Genomic DNA, 21,553 nt, shown 5'->3' with positions numbered 1-21,553 from the left:
CCTCTTGTTGCAAATTGCTTGGGAGAAGAGGCCAACTCCCACCCGACTACAACCTCCTTCCAGGTAGCTGTAGAAGCAACATGGTCCCCCCTGGGATCCCTTTCCTCCAGGCTAAACACCCTCAGTTGCTCAATTTTTGCAATAGACACACAGAGAAAAAACAACCTTCTCCTGGTGGGTGAGCTCCTGCCCTTCTGGCATGGAAGCAGAGAGACCAGAGAATGTAGCAGTTAGAGAAATAAGATGATGAAATGCCCTTATAATCCTGTCAGGGATGCTTTTTTGACTATGTGATGTCTGCAGGAGGAATTTCACGCCTTCACCTCTGCCTCTGCAAATATTAATCTGCTATAAGTAAGAATCTGTGTCCATTAGCCCAAGTGTGTGTTTATATATATACATGCATATATATACATACATACATATATATGTATATATATAATTTTTTAACATCTCACTTCCGTGTCCCCATTATACCATATTTCTGGGTATCTCCTGTAACAGATCCTCACAGAGGATGACAAAACACTGTCTCCCTGGTTCTCTAGTTTCTAGAGGTGTGTCTCACTGTGTGGTTGATTGTGCTGTCTAAAAAGTTTTGATTTCCCAGTGATGGATGTTAGCCCAATTGATGTTAAATAGCATGGAGCTGCTTGTTATTTGTAAGTCAGGCTATTGGAGCCATTTATCCTTGTTTCAGCCCTTCCCAATATCCACAGGCAAAATTCCGAGTCACTGCAAAGCTGATAAAAGACTGAGTTGCTCCTCCTTCATGTTCACTCAAGGAGCCCTGAACCAGGAGAAAGTTACCAGGACTATCATCCAGAAGGCCTATATTTATGATTCACAGCCCAAACATCCAGGAGGAGCTGTAATAAGGCAGAAAATTGATGAGCCTTATAAAGGTTTTATACAACTAAACCCTGGAGCCTTATAACTGCATTTTGAGAAGAGTCACCTTAATTCAATGTTTACTAATGATGTCCTTCATCTGTATTGCCTGTATCTCTTCCTGTCCTGTAAAACCCAGTGATAACGGACTCAGGAGCAAAACAAAACAAGCAGAAGGACTATACCACTGTAGTCTTGATTAATCCCAAGGCCTTTATCTTTTCTGGTCAGTTTTTAGGAGTATTTGTGGGAAATGGCAACAAAACATGACTGATTTACAACCATTGCACTTTGCACCCCATTGGTATAAATAATTGTTGCAAGTTACAAGGCTGTGGAATATTCTGACCCCAATTCCTGCACTCATGGAGAGTATAAATGACTCACAATGGTTTGGATTTTTGTGCTCTGTGGTGGGATGACACTTCCAACACCAGAAATTTTTGCTGTTATCCTGACTCTGGATAGGAATGAGTTAAGTCTTAATGGTTCTTTTCTTCACTATGATTGAAAGGGGATTGAACCTCTTTACGAGGTCTATTTACCATATTGATCATATTTTATGTCTCCTCAGGATTTAGTTAGAACAGCTTTTATCTGAACAATACAAATATCCTTAATTAGATGATTTCACTCTAATGCCTGCAAAAATAAGAAAAAAAACCCCAACAAACCTGAAAAAATATATTTAGCCAAAAAAGGACAATGTCGGGTCTTGATTCTCTCCCTTTTCCAAAGGCTGATGTACCAGCTTTGACTCCTGTAACCATAAAAGTGCACAGAGATGTATTGTCTGAAAGCCACCTGAGCTGTGCCAAAGACTCCAAATTAGTTTTCGTGTCATTCTTTCTCCTCAAAGGTTCACCTTGTGGCCACACAAGACATGATGGGCATGATGCTGTTCATTGTGAGCTCTGTGTGATGATTTGGGGCAGATTGGCTTGACTGATGTGTGGATCAGATCCCAGCTACCATTGGGAGAGAAGGTGTCACTGAAGAATAGGGCTGAGGCACCTGATTACTAATTAATCAGACATGAGAAAAACCTTGTGGAATCAGTTTCTATTTAATTATAGAAGCCTCATTTGGCATAGGAGCATATGCTGCTAACTCAATCGAGTGCTTTCAACTGACATCAAATAGTAATTATCAGAAAGAATCAAGTTTTTTGATTATTCATACTAATTTATTGAACACTTAAAATTAATGAACCTCAGTTATTTTAAATTTGCTCAGTTGCACTGGGAGAAAAGGAGGGAGGTAGGGAAGGATGGGTTTCGCAATTTAAAAGTGCGGAGACTTGTTTAAAGATAAAATAAGTAAATTACAATATGGCATGAAATCCCCCTGGTGGGTTGATACACACACAGGAAAGTTCCTGGCATGTTCTAGAATGGAGGGAAGTTCTGACAATGGCTTCATTGATACAATTCTTCTACATCCCACCAAAAAATCTTCCAACAACATTTTAGGGTCACCATAAGGGGTTGGGCAGAGGACAGGAGATTTATTTGTTTGTCAGGGTGTTTCTATTTTAACCTATGGTTGTTCCAGTCTGGTGACTGAAAGGAAGTGCCTTTATATGCCACTGGAGATGAAGAGGAGGTAGGATTTGAGCTGGGTCTGAAGCAGCTTTCTCCTGCTCCTCTTTGATTTGCATTATCCTGGCCCTTCTCCTGCTGACAATACTCGGGCACAAAGGTTACAACTGTGATAATTGCTTCTGACCCCTTTTCACGGCAGAGAACACAGGGTCCCTGTCTCCAGTCTATAAAGTCTGACTAATTAAAGCATCTCTTTCAGATACCAGATTTTGGGGGCAAAAAAAAATCAAAACCTGACTACAAAACAAAAGCTGTAATTCGCTTCTTGAGCCAGTTAATACATTATGCATTCAATGGTGTGATATTGCCTGTGTTGGTGGAACTGCTGTGGATTTATAGTGGGATAAATGAGATTCCAGTTCCAGCCTAGAATTTCTGATTGTTGAATGTTTTCTTTTAGCTATTTCTAATGAGTTGTCTTGAGACCCTCCATATCTGTAAATTAAAATGTGTTTGTTTAATGCTTTCTCAAAGCACAAAAAAAAAAAAGGACAAAAAATGCTTAGAAAACATGTGTAGTAGCTCTTAGAAAAATGTTTCTGTAAGAAATGGATAATGATGTCAGGAATTCATGTGTAGCAATTTATTTAGTATGATTTTTTTGTGTCTGTTCATTTGTAACTCCCTAAAATTCTCTGTATTCAGTCACAGGAGCTGACTTAATTCGGGTCACACTGAAAGAGAAGGAAAGAGTGGCTTTACCTACCCCAGGTGGGTGACAGTCTGTGTCAGAAAGGCTCGGTGTGGGAGTCACACCATTTCTTTTTTTATGGCTTTTTCAGGAATAAATTGCTGTTTTTTACTTCAATATTTTGCACATCTATCAAACCAAGAGAGATTCTTGGTATTCATTTAAGCATTTCATTGAGTCATATCTACCATTGCTCAAGATAAATGTGTGATTCCACAGTATAAAAGACTATAAACTTTTACAAAGAAATACCATGGCAGATCAGAAAGGTCATGAAAAATGTAAGACTACAGACTATTTTAGTGCTTCATGGTCTGACATTACTGCAGAGTTTCATGTTGAATCAGACAGAAAAATACACCAGAGGCAAGGGAAACCTCCAAATTTTGGTATTAATTGCATAGCTGCCTTGCTTTGTATTACCAACAATAGTCTTTTAAGTGAATTTAGAGATATTTTTGCAGAGTATTTCCCCCAGAAAAAACAAGGGATGGAAAAACAGACCCAGCCTTAAGGAACTCCATAACGATTTAATTTCTCTGCATTTCCCTGTGTTGGCAATGGATGTTTTTTCTACTCCACAATGTTACTGAGCTGGGTCCAGCCCCCAACACTTAGGCGTGAGCTTGCTCCTGTGTTTTCAATACCCAGTTAAGCCTTCCTCAATGAAAAAAATGCCCAAATTCCCTTTACAGTGGTAGGACAGAAGTAGGTGCTTGTAGAGGCCTCCAGAGGGAGGCCCTGCCTGCATTACTTTAGGATTTACTAAACTTAATGTGCAAGATTTTCCCTTAAAGACTTTCCTTCGTCTCTTGATGGCAGAACAAACTTAGGGGCAATTAATTTATGAAGACTGGATTGTTAGCTCTCTAAAACAGAAGTGCAAGTCAAGGACCTTGCATTTTGTAAACTTAATTTATTCCAATATTTTCCTAAGGCTCAGGAGTTTCCTTTTGGACTTAACTGAAAAAGAAATCTTTGGGGAATGAGCTGGAGTTGCCACGTTTCTTGGTCAAGATTGTTTTCCAAGGCAGCTCTTAGTCACCCCTTGGAATGGGAAGACTTCTGCTTTTCTGAGTGCTAACAAACTTGTAAGAGTTGATCACTCATTTTAAAAAATCTTTCATACTTTGGGAACTTGTGGAAATTCCCATGCCCTGGGAATTCAATCAAGCATCTTTCCTTAAGCTCGGAACATAACAAAGAGCAGTTAGTGTTGCTTCATCAGTGACAGGAGGATGATAATGTCACAGATGCTTGACTATCAAAGAAATGGTAATTCTTCCAGCTACTGAATATTATAACTCTCTCTTTATTTCCTGTTTTGTAGATCCTTCTGGTGCTGTCTTGAAGTGGTCACACCCAGAGACATGGCATGATGTGGGAAAAGGCTGGGGTGGATCCAACTGCAGCATCCCAGGCCCAGGGGAAGATGTCATCATCCTGCCTAGTACGTAAGGAAGGAAAGGTGTTTAACTCCTGTAGAAGGGCTGGGCTATGTCTACATTAGGAAGTATATTTGTGTTGCAACATGAGCTCCTTGGCACTAGTGGGCATTCAAGTGTGTGCAGGACACCACACTTGTTCCTTGTCCCATGGAAATCTTGACTACAGTACAAAAATGTAAGTTTTGGAAGAGAATAATACTTCTTTTCCATTTACATACACACAAACACACACACAGAGTCATTCAAGCTGAACTATGTTCATGAACCTTATTTGAGGAGCAGAGAATTTGCAAGGCCCAGAACCACAGGTTACAAGGAGCTTATCTCTTGACCCACCTCTCTGTGTTTTGTACAGGGATCATATTTTACAATTCCACAATGATACCACCTTCCAGTTTATTTTCCTGTTGTAATTCCCAGTATCAGTGATAATCTCTCAAACCATTTGCCATGTATGCCTCTAAGATGTTTTAGGTCATGTCTGTATTTCAGCTTGAGTTACATGTAAATCTCAGCTCAGTTTACAACATTACTGCAGGAAAACTGAATTCTGGTGAATGCATTAGGCAATTTGCAATGATATCTGGAGTAAAAAGCTTGTGATAACCATTTTATATAAGACCTGACCCTACTCTGATGAGGAAGTTGGACTAGATGAGGTCTTGAGGTCTCTTCCAGACATAATGATTATATGATCCTATGAATATTGTGTGGTTGGTACCTGACATGTTCTAGAACCTGGTACTGACTCCTCTTCATTTGTTTGAAACCAGGTAAGTCACTCTACCTACCACAGCTCCACTTCTGGAAATGGGCATAACACTGTCCCATGTCTATTCCTCTTCACCTCTTTTTGGCTCGTGGCCTTTGTGGAAGGTAGTGTTTGTTTTGGTATTTTTGTGTGGAACCTCATTCATGGTAGGGTTTCTCTGATCTATGTCATTAAAAATAATATATATATATATATATATATATTTTGGGTTACATTAAGAATTATGATCAACCTTCAATGAATACTTAGTTTAATCTTTGATTTTCTGGTTAATATGAAGAAAAATCACCAAAACCCCTGTGTATGTTTTTAAAAAATGCTTTTCTTCACTTCTGGGGTGAAGTCACATTGAACTGAAGAGTAGATAATTTATATTTTCTGATAAAATCCATTTTTCCTGTAAAAAAGGAAAAAAGCACAATGTGTGACTTTTTCCAGTTCTACCATCTCACTGGCTATAATACATAAGTGTGGTTAGGTACTAGTTCAATGATGGTATTATGTAGAGCACCAGGGCTCAAGTCATTTGTTTATAGGATGATACCTTGTGCTGTTTGAAGCACTCCAGGATCATCCTGGCTAAGCTGTGAGACAGCTCAGTTCCTGCTCCATTCTTACCTCTGTTATATTTGACCCCTTATGAAGCATTAAAGGGTAGGACATTTCACATATGCTTTGCTCTCTTTTGGATCCTCTTGCCATGGTTGGATTTTGCACACATGTGTTGGCATATTTTGTCTTTCCTACTCTCCAAGAACAAGGCCAGACGCTACACCAGAACATTTGTCTCAACTTCTTGTGTATCACATTATATCCAGCTCACCAATATCAGCCCATGATTGTCAAAAGCCCAGGAACATTTCAGTCTTCAAAATCATGTGTTGGGTGCAGATATGAAGAGACACAAGGGTAAATCACAATTTACACAGAAGCAGGGAATAAAAATTGAATAAATAAATATGTTTGGCAAAGAGTTTGGAGTTCGGCTGTTTAGATCAGATCAGGAGAGAGGAAGCTGGATGCTGAGGTTGTGATGGTCCTTTGGTGCAATGCAAACTCACCTATGAATAAAACTCCTCTGTGTTTCCTGCAAAGCTGAGGCACAGGAGCATGTCCAGAGAAGGGCAACAGAGCTGAGAAAGGGTCTGGACCACAAGAAGTGGCTGAGGGAGCTGGGAGGGGCTCAGCCTGGAGAAAAGGAGGCTCAGGGGGGACCTTCTTACTCTCTGCAACTCCTTGACAGAAGGGTGGAGACAGGTGGGGGGTTGTCTCTTCTCCAAAGGAGTGAGTGATAGGACAAGAGGAAACAGCCTCAAGTTGCACCAGGGGAGGTTTTGATTAGGAACAATTTCTTCACTCAAAAAGTTGTCCAGTCTTGGCACAGCTGCCCAGAGCGGTGGTGGAGTCACCGTCACTGGAGAGATTTAAAAGGCATGTAGATGTGGCACTTGAGGACATGGGTCAGTTGTGGGTTTGGCTGTTCTGGGTTAACAATTGGACTCAGTGATCTTAGATCACTTTTCCAACCTAAACAACTTCATCATTCTATAATCCTTTCAATAAAATACTTATTTTAGCTGCCCTGTGATGCTGACCATGGCCTTTGTCATGTACCACAAGGCCCTTCATGACTAAGCTGTGCCTGGAGTGTTGCTCGTTTCTGCCCCCAGCCCAGCCCAACTGATCTAGTTCTGGGACTGGAGACAACACTGCTGCATCAGCACGGTGGTGCACCAGAACTAATTAGCTCTCCTGAGAGACAAAGCTCATTAGCTCTGGCCTGGCACTGTGCAGCATGACCCTACAGCTCTTGGGGTCAAAAGTAATGTCCCATGAATTTAGAGCAGTGTTGGTTTGGTCAGTTTAACCGGGGCATGTCTGTGCTGCTGGGTGAGGTACAGAGATTCTCCCTAACGTATTGGTGGCTACTGGTTAAAAGGCAGTAGGGTAAAGATTGGACTATTAAATATAATCTGTGTTTTACCATGGGGAGGGATGAAACTGAGGGGCCAGGACAACAATATCTGCCCAAAACAAGAATGCCTGAGCAGCAGGATGAGACCCTTGGAGTTCCCAGTTCTAAATCACCTCCTCAGTGCAGGGTGCTCCAGAGTGTACAATAAAACTGCTCTTCAGAGGGGTTTTACTGGACAAAAAAGCCCCATAACAAAATGCATAGTGGATTAAAAAGAAAGAGATAAGTGGTAACTGAAAATGCACTGCCTGCTAGGACACGTGGAGAGCCACACTGTAAATCTTCCTTTCAGCAATAAGCATGAAGGTGTGTTGGTGGAGTTTGGGTTGGATATTAGGAAGAGGATCTTCACCCAGAGGGTGGCTGGGCACTGAACAGGCTCCCCAGGGCAGTGGGCACAGCACCAAGGCTGACAGAGCTCAAGGAGTGTTTGGACAATGCTCTGAGGGACAGGGTGGGATTGTTGGGGTGTCTGTACAGGGCCAGGAGCTGGACTGGATGATCCTTGTAGGTCATGAACACAAACACAAGTTATCTATCATACCATCTACTTTGAGAGGATACTGCTCTGTTGTGTGCCTGCCTATTCTGATCATCCTCCCTCTATTTTATTGTTGCTTTCCCTCCTCATTCTTGCTGGCTTGGATATGTTGAGGCTTTTACTGTCATTGGAGTCAACAGAGTGCAGGCCCTTAAATTAGAGTCATGATCCTCACTGGTGAGATAAGGGTGCTGGATTTGTTGCTCAAATAAAGGCATTTAAAATGCAATCAGGCAAGATGAATTTTTTGTCCATCTCTCACACTTTGCTGCCACAAGTGTTTGAGTTTCCAGTTAAAAGAAAGTCAACCACGTGTTTGGACCCAAGATTTAAAATGAAATCAACAATTTTTAAATTTATGTTTAATTGTAGCATTTTATGGATGTTTCCCTTCCCATTTCCACTGGTTTGTGCACAACCTTCTAAAATGAGACTGACTCTAAATGGCTACAAAAAAGTGAGAGTTTGCTCTGGTGAGAATAAACACCCTACAAATCACCCAAACTTTATGCTGCCCTGCACACCCAAATAAGTTTTTGTGATTCTCTCCTGGAAAGATGCAGTTGTGTTTTACTCCTTGCTGTCTTCTGGTTACTTAAAATTCTCTTCTGGAAGCCATCTATAATGATTTTCAGGTTGAAAGCCAAGACACAAGCCTACTTTTAGTACGCTGTGCATTACTGGGTTAGTCCTTTCAGCCCCCAAAGAGTAGTTTTAGAGTTATAAAAGCAAATAATAGATGTTCAGTGCTTGTTTTTAGCATGAGGAAGTGCAGGGGAAGATTTTGGTCTGACATTGTTAAAATCTCTGAATGAACGTGGATTCCTAGAGTTCACTGAAGAACTGGGGCACTGCCTAAATTTAGCTAATGAAAGCTTTAATTTGCTTATTTAACAAAATAAGCAAAATCACATCTTTAGGGCTGCCTCATGGGCTGGACTCTGGTGGATCCCTCCCAACTCAGCATATTCTATGATTCTATAAGTTTGAAAAGGTTGAAAATGCCTCTATTAGAAAAATATACATATTGGAAGTCAGGTTTTTGTGCCGTTGTTTGGTGTCTGCTTGACACATAGAGGATGTGATTTGGAGAGCTTGGAAATTGGGATTCTGTACAAAGCTATTATTTTTTTTTTTTCTTTTACCTTGTTTTGAAAGCATTGGTGAGACTTCAGGATTTGATAGACTCTTAGTACAAAGATGAATTTCACTTGCAGCAGGGGTGGGACCCTCACGTTAAAGTGATTTTTAGTGTTGGTGTGTTACAAGTCCACTCAGTGTCTGGCTCCTCAGCAGATACAAGTCTTTTCCAGCCTGATCTGGAAATCCTCAGCTCAGGTTACCACAACTCGTGACTTAATCTCTGGAGGTTCATCCTCCAGAGCCACAGCCATCCCACAAGGACCTCTCACATTCATCAGGCTTCAGCAGTCACACCATCTTGAAAAACAAGCTGCAGGAATTTAGTCATACCCTTCCAGCAGCCAGCAGTGGCATTAGCTTCCCAAAGCTCTCGGATTTTCAGGGCTTTGGTTTATGGTTTTCAGTGTGACACACTCCTGATGCAGCGTGCTCTGGGTGGAAGGAGAATGTGTTATAATTCCAAGCAAAGGAATGCTGTTTTGAAGGCTATTGATATGATATCATGTAGCCTCTGGCAATTTCTATCTCCTTTTTTTTTTTATTCTTTTTTCTTTTTTTTTTTTTTTCTCCAGTGGTGGAATTCACTCTGTTCTTCATTTTCTGATTTTGATTTTCTTTGAAGTTTTCTGTTTGAAGAGATGAATGCTGGAGTACTGTATCTCATATAATAGCTCTCTGTTGAGCCTGATTTCCATTCAATGGCGTGCTATGGTGTTTTATACAGCAATGCTGTTGATCAAAGGCATTTCGTGTCATTGCTGGAGTCATTAGTGACTTCTCAGCATTGTATGTCTGCGCATTAAAACTCTGCCATACCTGTGAGCTTTTTGTCTGAAGAAAATATATGTACAATGAAATGTAGCCCTGTTTTCAGACTCAAACTAGGGTTTGCTGAAAGTGGTCGCTTGCCACTATAGAAATATCTTCATGGGGGAAAAGCAACTCTGGTTTGTCTTTCTCTGAAAGCAAATCCCTTGAGCTCAGTGACCTAAAGTTTATTATTTTAACTGCTTAGTCATCACCTCCCCCATGAGATAAATGAGTGCATTCTATAAGGACCATGTAAGGAAGTTGTATTTGAACTTGTTTGCTTTTCTCCTCAAGTGCAGAAGGACTTTTTTCCCCCCTCAAAGGAGTGTTCTGTTGTTTCTACAGAGCAACATTTTGCCATCTGAGGACTTCACACCCCAAGCATCACACCCCAGAGTGTTGTCCTTTTAAACTGAGGAAACTATAGGTTTGCAGAAATATCTCCGAATGGGGAAATTTCTCACTCCTGTGTTTCAAGGCTCACACATGATTACAGAGCAGTTACAGAGCAGTCAGCATTTCCTTTATAAAACCTTTTTTAGAAAGATGTGCAACTCAGCAAAAATATCTGTTCTAGACTGAAATATGACATACAAATGGCATGCCTGGGAGCGCTACTTCTTTTCCTTGTAAAAATGTTTCAGCCTGTGTTTGATGAATATACTTATGGCCTTTGTCAACTGCAGCTTTTTGCCACATTCTTGAGCTGTGATTTCACAAACTAGATTCTCTCCTTCTGTCTGAGAGATACCATTCTAACAACATCTCCCCCCCATTCTCCTCTCTGTTTCATATCCTCACATACTGTGCCTTCCCTTCACAGCTCTGCAGGGCATGGGAGTCTACCTGTCCTGTAAAGAGATTATAGACAGGAGTTCCTTCATGCCTGTAAAAACATATTAAGTACAAATAGTGTAAGATTTAGGGGGAAAAAAGAAAAAAAACCACTTGCTCCCTAGAGACTTATTACATCTGAATGCTGTGAAAATTTTACATGCTTAAAAGATTTTTTAGCCCAAGGATGCAGGGAATCTGTTTTGGGATGAGGGGTTCAGAGTAATCATGGGTGGCTGCACTACTTGGTATAGTCCTTGAGAACAGAGGTCCTGGGTTTTCAGGGTGTCCCTTGCTGATGTCCAGAGAGAAAGAATAAAAAAAGGGGGGCAAAAGGAAGAGCTGGGATGATTGGGTTACAGGGATCAAGTAGGAACATGTATGTAGGAGACAAACAAATCTGTAAGCCAGGACCCCAGACCTGAAAACAGAACCTGAAACAGAAATTTCCTTTCCCTGGAAGCTCTTTCAGGGTTGCAAAACTAAGGAGCCAAAAAACTAGGAAATACTATTATTGAAGGCAGTCTACTTATATTTTCTTTCAGTCCACTTGTTAGTGTACTTCATGGGTTTTCATAGAGTCATATTGATAATGTTTGCTGCAAAGAGGGCTTGGGAATGTTTTTAAATCTTTGTGCTAAATAGTTTGAGTCAGCTCCTAATTACATATTTTGGGGAAAGGACTTTCCCTGTGCTACTCATTGTGTGGTCATTTGTGTCTTCATGCAAAGCAGTTGTTAAAGGCAGCAGGCAGAAGAGAAACTGTGAAGTAGTGGATCCACTTCCCAAGACACTTTGGTTCCTCTTATGTTCCACATCAAAACGGTTTTCAAATGGCCCATTCTCACCAGTCTGTCAAAATCCATTGGAAAATTTGTGTGTTCCTGGATTTCTTCCATTTTGTGTATCTGTGCCTCATAGTTAATGCATGTGAGATCAATGAAAGTCACAGAAAATCTCTGGGTAAGGTAGGATCAGCTGTCATCATGTTGAAGATTTTCATTTTCTGCAAGCTATTTCTATGAAAGTCTCAATTAGATCATGTCATTGAACCCCTTGATAAGGAAATACCTTGCTTTTCATTCTTCCAGGAACACCCATTGACTCAGAGATGCACCATACCTGGAAACTGTTACTGTTGTCAGTAACAAAGGGGGATGGAAACCACAATTTCAAGGTCTGAGCTGTTTTCCAGAGCAACCAACTGAGAAGCTCTTAGTGACATCAAAGACCATTAGATAGGCCCTGAGGGTGGAATTCACCTCTGTGCAATGGGGTGCCTCTAAAAATACATCATTTACATCCTTCCTCATGTCCTACTTGGAAAGCTTAAGTGGCATTTAAAAGGTTCCCAGGTGCAGATTTGCAGCTTTAGGAAGCAGCAATGATGCTGTCATTGGGCTCAACCCACAACAGTCCTCACTCTGTTCTGAAATATAAAAATATCCTCCTTGCTTTCTCCTTAAGGATCTGAGGGAACGGTGCTTCCCCTGATCACTGTTAAGTGATTTATTAGAGGAGAATGAGCAATCCTATGAACACAGAGTGGAAGAACTCATGGTGGACCCGGTGATTGGTTGAACTTGGTGATCTTGGAGATCTTTTCCAACCTTAATGATTCCATGAACTCTGACTTCTCATAGACTGTGTTGGTGTAAGTATCCTCTTGAATGGTGAGGAAGAGGTGGGATTTTATACACTAAACCTGAGAGAGCAAAACCAGGCTGCAGAGAGGGAAAAGCAGTGACAGGGTGTCACTGGAGGGAGGTTATGGTGTGCGGCTACAGCTTGTCAACCTGTTGACAAGGTGGGGGCTTTCAGACTCTTTGCACCATGAAGCACCTATTTGATACTGCTGGATTTTTTCACTTCCATCAATCCCAGAATCCCAGGATGGTTTGACTTGGAAGGGACCTTAAAGATCATCTAGTCCCGAGCCTCCCGTCACAGGCTGGGACACCTTCCACTAGACCAGGTTGCTCAAAGTCCCATCTAACCTGGCCATGAACACTTCCAGGGATGGGGCATTTTGTTCTTGGCTTTTTCAAGAGAACGGTCTCGTTGTTTTCAATACCACGCTGTCTGGACACAGCTTAACTTAGTCCTGGTTCATTGCATTGGGTGCTCAAGTCTTACTTTCATAAACAAAGACAGATTTGCTCAGTAAGACTAATATATCTCTAACTTACTGCCCTCCACATTAATTTTTAAAGGTTCAAGACTCATATGATGAGACTTAAGCATGCAACAATGTCACTGTAAATATGATTATTTATTCATTGGTGGGATTACAGTCACCCCATGGAACCTCAGCTGTAGATGAAGCTCTGGTTGTGGATGCTGCAAACCCATAAGCCCTGCTCTGGCAGTTCTAACCAGCCTGTCCAGAGGAGGCTAATAAGTTGATTAAAGGGATGGAGCACCTCTGCTGTGAGGAAAGGCTGAGAGAATTGGGATTGTTCAGCCTGGATAAGAAAAGGCTTTGGGGTGACCCAATTGTAGCCTTTCAGAACCTAAAGGCAGCCAACAAGAAAGATGGAGAAAGGCTGTTTACAAGGGTCTGGAATGACAGGACGAGTGGAAAGGCTTTAAACTGAAAAAAGCCATTTAGAGTGGATATTAGGAAGAAATATTTTTACTGTGAGAATGGTGAGGCACTGGCACAGGTTGTCCAGAGAAGTTGTGACTGCCCCCTGCCTAGAAATATTCCAAGACCAGACTGTATAGAGCTCTGAGAAACCTGGTCTAGTGGAAGGTGTTCCTGTCCATGGCAAAAACTTGGAATATGATGATTTAGAGTCCCTTCCAACCCAGGCCATTGTATGATTCCATGAAAACCAACCTTAAAAAAACCAAAACTGAAGCCAAGCTGGCATTTTTCACCATCATGCTACACTTTTTGGCAAGTACTCTTGGCAGGCTGCCATTGACCTTAACAGCCCTCTACTTTGTTCCTCAGACCGGACCATCCTGGTGGATACAGTTCTTCCCCCTCTGAGAGGACTCTACATCCTGGGGACCCTCGAGTTCCCCAGCAACTCCAGCAATGTCCTGAGTGTTGCCTGTGTCGTCGTACTCGGGGGTGCTCTGAGAGTGGGTAAGTGAAGAACAGGTGTTTTTCTGGATACCTGGGGTTTATTTCTGCTGTTGATAAAAAAAAAAAGTGTGAAGAAAGACTGTAGAGTGTTGCTGTGAGCATGCTGTCCAACCTGATGCTCTGTAGATATCTAGATATCTGCAATGTGGACACCCAAAATCCACATTAAGCACAACGATTATCCACTGGAGCTAATTACCTATTAATAGCAACACATTACAAATACTGTAGTCTTCACCTCACTCCCAGTTTCACTGTGGCAGAGATTTTATCTGATATGTGTAAAAGTCCTCCCTACAACCTGGGGGTTGGTTTATGAGACAGTAATTCCTCAGGGCAGGACCTACCCTGGTGTTCAGGCAGTGCCTGGTGTCTGTGGGCATTAGTAGGACACTTTTTGTTACACAGAAATATTTAAAACCAACATAAAAAGAGTCATGGAGAATCCCCAGAATGCTTGGAAATCACACACTGTGGCATGAAACAGCTGGATTCAGCACATTTGTGTCTCTCATCCCTCTGTGCAGATGAGCACCAGGATCCCAGAAAGATACCACCCTGTCCCTACTTCTTGTGGCTTTCAGAGTCCCCAGAGTCACTGGAGCTGTTCCACATTATTTGCAATGGACAGGATCAGTGTTTTTCCATTCAGAAGTAGTTACTCACATAATTGCCTTTAAATATTAAGGTTCCTAAAGGCAGGCATTATATTTACTTACAGGAATCCTTAGGATGCTGGGATCACACTGTTGATCATTGCTTGACCTTTCCCAAGATTGGTTTCATGAACTTTAAAAAGAGAATTTGTTTGTGTAATCACCTCCTGAGGAAGTCTGCTCCAATATTTGTTTGTTGTTAATCTCAAGGGACTGTTTAGTTAATACAGTCCTGGCCAAAAAAGTTATTTTGCTGTCTTGTGCTTTTCTTTGGAAAAAAAAGGTTGGAAAGCTTAATCTGTGAGGTTAAAATATACATGTATACTTAAAAGAGTGTCAGTCATTTCTTACTTACGCTCCTTTGCACTTTAAATATGGGTTCATATTGATTTTAAGAAAAAGCATGTGTTCATTGCTAAAAACCCTTATTAAAAAAACATTGAGGCACTTTGCTGCACAAACTCCCCTCCAGCACATCTGAGAGTAGTAATGATATTAAAAGCCAAGCAGGTATTTGCAGCTGTTGAGTCATAGTCCAGCATCTTTTGGAGAGCTATCCTTGTTTCAGCTGTTTCAGATGATGGTGGGTAGAGACTCTGCAAGGTTCCCACATCTTACACTGGTTTGTCTGCTTGCTTGTAGAGCTGGGAGTGCATTTTTTTTTCCCCTCCCCTTCTTCTTTCTCTTCCCCTGTGTTCGAGGCCTTAAGGTAACGTCTTGGAGCCCATCTGTCCAATCCTGCCTGTTCCATGCCTGAAGGAAGGGTTTTGAAGCCCATCTGTCCAACTCCACTACACCCTAAAGAAATCCTGACACAAAACAGATAATGAGACAGTTTAGTAAACAGATTTAATAGATGTGGACATCAACATTCAGCCTTGCCTGAGCAGGATCTCAAGTTGGCATCACATGAGCCAAATCCCCAGGTCCTGCCTGTTGTGTAATTTCTCCATGCCCTGTTTTCAGTGTAGCAATCTTTGGCCATGTGCTGTTACTTTTGATTCCATGGCCTGGAATAAAGGCTTTCTGGTAGAGCCCAAGTACTTTTTTTTTTCATTTAAACTGCTAGAGAACAATAATAAGTTTAGAAATACGTCTTATTTGGACTTTGGTGTCTTCCAGAGCTCTTGGCATCTTATCTGCAGGGAAAAAAATAAAGTCAGAAGGTTAAATTAAGACTATAAGTACCTAGGAACTGAGTGGTGATGAGAAATATATAACAAATAAAAAATCAGTTTAAAATTGGAATTTAAGAAACACAAGAATCTCACTAGTTTTATTGAAACAATAATTTATAGGCAAACTGGGATGAGAAAGTACAGTATTAGCTGGGAGATCACGATTCTTGCAACACTTTTGATTTTGCAGGGTCAATCACCTTTCCTCTTTCATGTAATGATCACAATCCAGTGGGAATTATGATCAACAGAATCACTGGGAGGTGTGAGATGATTAAAGATAAAGAATTCTATCAGAGCCCTTGGAAAACCCAAAGTAAAATATGTGGATCTATCCTCACAGTAATTTCTCTGAGTGTTCCTAGGTTTTCATTGTTCTGGGATCCAGGAAGATTTTCTGATTACTTCTACTCTAGTAGTCCAAGCTCTCGGATAAGGAGCTTATCTCTTTCACTTAAACCTTCAAAGTCTTTTATTTGATGGTGATATTGGCAATAAAATTTTAGTAACAGCTTTTACTTCTATTTCTCTTTGTTATCATGCTGTAAAAAAAAAACAACAAACCAACAAAAACCTGGCTATTTTTCCAGTTTGATTAAGGAGAGTTTGAGGTTCAGAGAGATTGAGAAATTTGCTAAATGTCATTAGCACACCTGTGTCAGAATAAGATAAGCAATTTTAAGCTCAACATCTCAGAGTTGTTTTCCACTCTCAGCTAGGATGATTCCATTCATTTTAAACCATAGGCATTAAGACGCAGATGATATGTGCAGAAGGTGTCCTGTTCCACTGCTGAGCAAAGCCCTCAGCTCTCCATAAAGCTGAAGAAAACACTAAACTTCTCTTGGCACAAATTGATCTTCTGGACTCATCCTGAACTCCACTGCACTCAGCTGCTCTTTGCTGGCAGGCTGGTTTTGCTTTTTACAGTAGAACTTGCCAAGTAATTATCCAGATAGGATTGAATTTCTCTGTTTTAGTTTCAACTTGTCACATTCTTTTTTTCACATATCTCGTGATGGCTACTTGTCAGTCATATCACTCACTGGAGGCAAGAAGCCTAAGGTCATCATTAGCTCATGGCTTGATTGTCTGGAGATGAAACCCCAGACAATTCTGATGCCTCTTATCTTGCTTGTGGTAAGAGCTCTAACACATATACTCACCTTCTTTTCTAGGAAGAATCCCCTTATTGACTTCCCAAAGGGTAAATCACTGTATTTCATGAAATGGTCACGTGTTAGTATTGATTAATGCTCAGAATTATAACAACAATTAGGGTACCAGTGAGTTTCACCAATCTTTTCCAACTTCTCTAATTCTGTGGGACCCACCTTCTTTATCTGTGAGTTGAGTCCCATCCTACAGTCATGTATCACCCCTGCACAGCTGTTCAGCTTGTATGAAGATGGAACACTGCTGGTGTGTTGAAAGCAATTTTTCATCTCTGATAAAAAAAAAAAGTTGTTTGAAAAGCTGATTGCATCATCTGAATCCCCTTAAATTAATAGCTCAGCCTCTGGGATTTTGGCTTTTACCCTTTCCAAGTCAACTTGGTTTCTTTTAACTGATCATATCATCTAGGGAAGGGATTTGATTCACAAGTTTAGGACACACAAATTTAGATGTAACATGTGGACAACATCATGTGAGCTGCTGTTCCAGTAGTGATCTAACCAACACAGCCAGTGGAGCCCCTGCAGTCAGTGGGACTGTTTCAGACATGTATCTGGAGCAAATCTCCATTGGAAACATCTGTATCAAGAAAATTAAATGTAGGTATGTGAATCTCCCGGGAAATAATGGTTCACTTGCCAAACTATAAGGATTTTCTGTAATTTTGGGCACACTCAGATGTTCCAGCAGCAGAAGCCTCCAGCTTCTGCTTAAAAAGCCACTGTTCTTTCATTGATCCCTGTGGTATCCTCACAGAGAGGATTTGGAGTGCACTGGGACTCTCAGATGCCATCCTATGCATCTCACTGCTTATTCCTTGGACATTCATCTCCCACTTCTGGCTGCTACTGGTTCCTACTCCACAGTTTACTGTCTCTGAATTTTCCTTTTTATTGGACAGAACTACTTGTAAGAGGTGACCAAGTGAGGTCTCCTTGTTTTCAGGATACTTTTCCAGGCTTCTTTGCAGAATGCAGGCTGAACACCTGACCGAAGGAAGTTCCAGAAGAACAAACAGTAGGTGACTATCCAGCTGTGTATTGACCATGAGTAAAATCTCTTCACACTTCCTGGTGACAGTATGTCACAGTTTTCAAAATAGCTGGGTGCATAGTGTCCAAGAAATTTTGGATTCAGGAAACAGAGAGCTGGTATTGGAGATGGTCACAGCAAGATACTTAGCAAAGCCTATCTGCCAATGGGAGGGAGGAGATCTTATCTCAGAGATTTCCTTGCTCTTATGTACAACAGCTGTTACAGAGCGTTATGTTGTGAAAAAAAGAGAAGGCTAAAAGGGAGGAAACATCCACTATTCTAGGGAAGAATCAAATGGGTTTTGCTATGAAAAAAACAAACAAACAAAAAAAAACAATACAGCAAAAATCTGTCAGGAAGAACATCTGGAATAAAACTGAAATACAAAAACAACGGAAAATGCTTTTGAAACTCAACAGCAAATTAGATCCAGACTGCAGTCCAGAATAAGTGAAAATCTGGACAGAAAAAAAAAATTCTATTTCTGTTCTCCTTCTTTTTTCCCACATATTTTCACACAGTAAGTTTTCTCCTCTCCAGATGTTAGACCCGATTAAGGGTTAGGAACCAGCTGCAACCATTGTGCAAACAGATCTGTGCTGCAATCCAGGCAGATGCACCTCACACTTCAGGAAAGTATGGAATCAATGGTGACTTTATCAACACCACAGGTTGTTTCCTAACATAGGATTATTATATATGTTTGTGGAATTTTTTGCACTGTGTAGTGCAATTGGAAGAATATATGTTTGAGGAAGGCCTGGCACTGTCTTCACTGTCTCTTGACCTTTTCTGCAGATCTCACTAGACATTTCCACCAGCTTATAGTAATTTCCACATTGCAATTACCTATTTTCTCATTCTCTGCCAGCAGTACCTTATTATCTCACCTTCTGATCAACCAAGTTGCTCATCAAATTGTTGAGCCTTCCAGTTGTAGTAGGACCTGAAGCGGGATACAGCTCCGTGCATCCCGTATGCAGGATGGGTAACTCAACAGTTTGATATGGTCTTATGTAGGACCCATTCACCACAGCAAAGGGGGACAGGAAACCTGAAGTTTTCATGTCCAAAATTCAAAGATGGGCACTTAAAACCCAGATCCTTCACTGATGTGTTACAGAGATCACGATTCCCGTGTTAATGGCAACTTGGTAGTTTCAAGAAAGCTACTTGTTACATGATTTCATATGCCAGTTACTTTGTAAGGTTATAAAACTTATCCAGCACCAGTGACTCAATTATTTTGGATTTATTATTTTGGATTTCCCTATGAGTAAACTGACATAGCTGCTGTTTTCATATCCTCATTTTCATAAGCCAGTCTGTAGGGTTGAATTTAGACTAAGCCAAAGTGTGTATCTGAGACCTTACTCAGCTTTTCCCTTTGTTTTCTTTGTTCTCTGTCCATCCAAAGAGAGATCAAGACCTGTTGCCTTGTTATTTTGAATGCCACAGAATCACAGAATGATTAAGTTTGGAAGGGACAATTGTGGGTCATCTGGTCCAAACTCCCTACTCAAGCAGGGTCGCTTATAGCATTCTTCACTTTCTTTCCTAATTCTTCACTTTCAACTTATTCGTGATTTACTGTCCCACCTCTTTATTTTTCTTTTCTTCTCCTCCAATTTGTGTCAGCCTCTCTGCTTACTTTCAGTATCTTCACACTACTCTGGGTGACTAATAAAATGTCATATGCCACAGGGCTTGCAAGACCAGACCTGTTTGATTCCTTGTCCCCATTCCAGTCACTCAGCCTGTAATTTAGTGTGTGCCATGTTTGTACTGTACCAGTGTAGTGTGTTAATCACAAAGTTTTGTGTTACTAAGCCAAGTGCCTTGGAGAAGCCAATTAAACTATATCAAAGCTATTATCTTTATCAACTAAACCTGTAATCTCATTAGAAGGCGATAACAAGGAAGTTTCACAGGCCCTTTTTTCTACAAAAGCAGGTTGATTGGCATTAATTATATCATCCACCTTTAATGATTTATTAATGGTGCTCAGAGTTGGACATTCCATTTTTATTTATTTTTCCCCTAGAATCAGTGTCAAGTTGACAGGCCTGTAATTACCTGGGGCTCTCACTTTTATCTTTGTTTGAAATATTGGCACAATATTAGCTTTCTTCAAGGGCTCTGAGACATCAAGATTGATCCCAAACTTACTGAAGAGTCCTCCTTCATAGTCCAATGAATTTCTGGGTAAACCCTTTGGTAGCACTTGCATTCAGGTTACTGAAATCCATTGATTTAAAACCATGGAACTATTAATGATAATAAGCAAGTATTAAGACTATTTTTGTTCTAAATATACTTAAAATAAGTCTAATTTTTCTACTAATGGACCACTCCTGTGTTCTTTTGTGTCATTTACCATTTACAGTTTCCAGAAACTAAAACATTTCTGTGAATATTATCTTCCCTTTTTTATTTTCTTTTTTTTCTCACTCTGATTACATTTTTGGTTGATGTGCTTATTTTTTTGACAAGGGTAACATTCCTTAACATATTTGCTTTTTTGGACTGAAAAAAAAAAAAATAACTAAATGTAGATGTGATTCTTTTAAGGGAATAATAACTTCCTGTTCAGTCCTATAGAACTCCAATTTCCAATCCTTTTAACGTGATTGTTAGGTCTGGAAGTCTATTTAAAAATGGTATTAAAATTGAGCTGAGAATTGGATATATTACACAGCTGGTTTTAACCAACTTAACTAGAATAGTAAATGTTTTGTAACCAGAAGTAAAGTAATAAAACCAATAAAACCACCAACAGCAATTTATAATTATAATTAATATTAATCCCTCACTTTAAGGGAGCATCATCATAATTAGGAAGCTGTAATCGTGAATAACATGGTAAGATTGATGTAAAAGTCTCCAAACATTTTTGTTGAGCCTTTTTTTGGTTTCAGTGTAGCTAATACTTTGTCTCATGGGGTATGGATGACCTGAGGATTGGCAAAGGTATGCTCAGGATGAATATTTTAAATCACAACTTGCTGTGAGGGTGAAGCAGGAAAACAATCACCCTGCGTACAAAAATAGACACAAGTGTCTCCATAACTCTGCTGCTGCTCTAGGTGGGTATTTGTTTAACCTCGGGCATCAGTGGCCAAAGTGTGTATCACTTAGTTCTGTTTTGTGAAAGCATATTTGGATACAGCCCAATTCCCGATTTTCTCCTCTTCACACCACAGTTTTGGGAGTTTAAACAAGAAAGTCAAAGATGGTTTGGCTGGACGATGGACACTGTAAGATAATCCCCTCCATGTGCCCAGAGAAACACGAGATCGCTTGTGTGAGATATATTAGATGGGGAGCATGCAAGTCTTGTACTCTTTGCCTTTTACCCATTTAAAAGCTGCACAGAAAATTTAAATATCCTCAGATATCACTCAGACGCTGGTGGAGAACAATGAATTGTTTTATTGATTTCACTTAAATAAAAAAAAATGCTCTTAAAGCAAAGTGTTTCTTTAGGATACAAAATCAGCTCTCTTTTCCAAACTAGTAATTTTTAAATATTAAAAGAACATGACAGGCCAGCTAATTTTGTACAGATATGTATATATTTTTTAGTTCTACATCTGCTGCAGTTTTCTGTTGCATAATTGATTTAATCTCTAATTTTAAAGGAACGCTGAACTCCTTTACTGGACTCCGCATACATTTCTCCAGGGCAAAAACTGTCCTACT

General features: G+C 40.4%; 1 protein-coding gene across 9 annotated transcripts in view; it reads left to right on the top strand.

The window, feature by feature from the left end:
- PKHD1 (PKHD1 ciliary IPT domain containing fibrocystin/polyductin) overlaps positions 1-21,553 on the top strand; it is a 258,573-nt gene that overhangs the window by 154,778 nt on the left and 82,242 nt on the right. For all 9 annotated transcript variants that reach the window (XR_004356231.1, XR_004356232.1, XM_032683659.1 and 6 more), the window contains 3 exons: positions 3,141-3,206; positions 4,517-4,636; positions 13,669-13,806. Coding sequence is in view for 7 of the 9 variants with exons in the window: in XM_032683659.1 (XP_032539550.1) it covers positions 3,141-3,206; positions 4,517-4,636; positions 13,669-13,806 (324 nt within the window). In the remaining 2 variants the exon portion in view is untranslated. The remainder of the gene's footprint in view (positions 1-3,140; positions 3,207-4,516; positions 4,637-13,668; positions 13,807-21,553) is intronic.

The sequence above is a fragment of the Chiroxiphia lanceolata genome, chromosome 3 (genome assembly GCF_009829145.1).
Source record: "Chiroxiphia lanceolata isolate bChiLan1 chromosome 3, bChiLan1.pri, whole genome shotgun sequence".
Taxonomy (NCBI): domain Eukaryota; kingdom Metazoa; phylum Chordata; class Aves; order Passeriformes; family Pipridae; genus Chiroxiphia; species Chiroxiphia lanceolata.
This window is presented reverse-complemented; position numbering and strand designations above follow the sequence as displayed.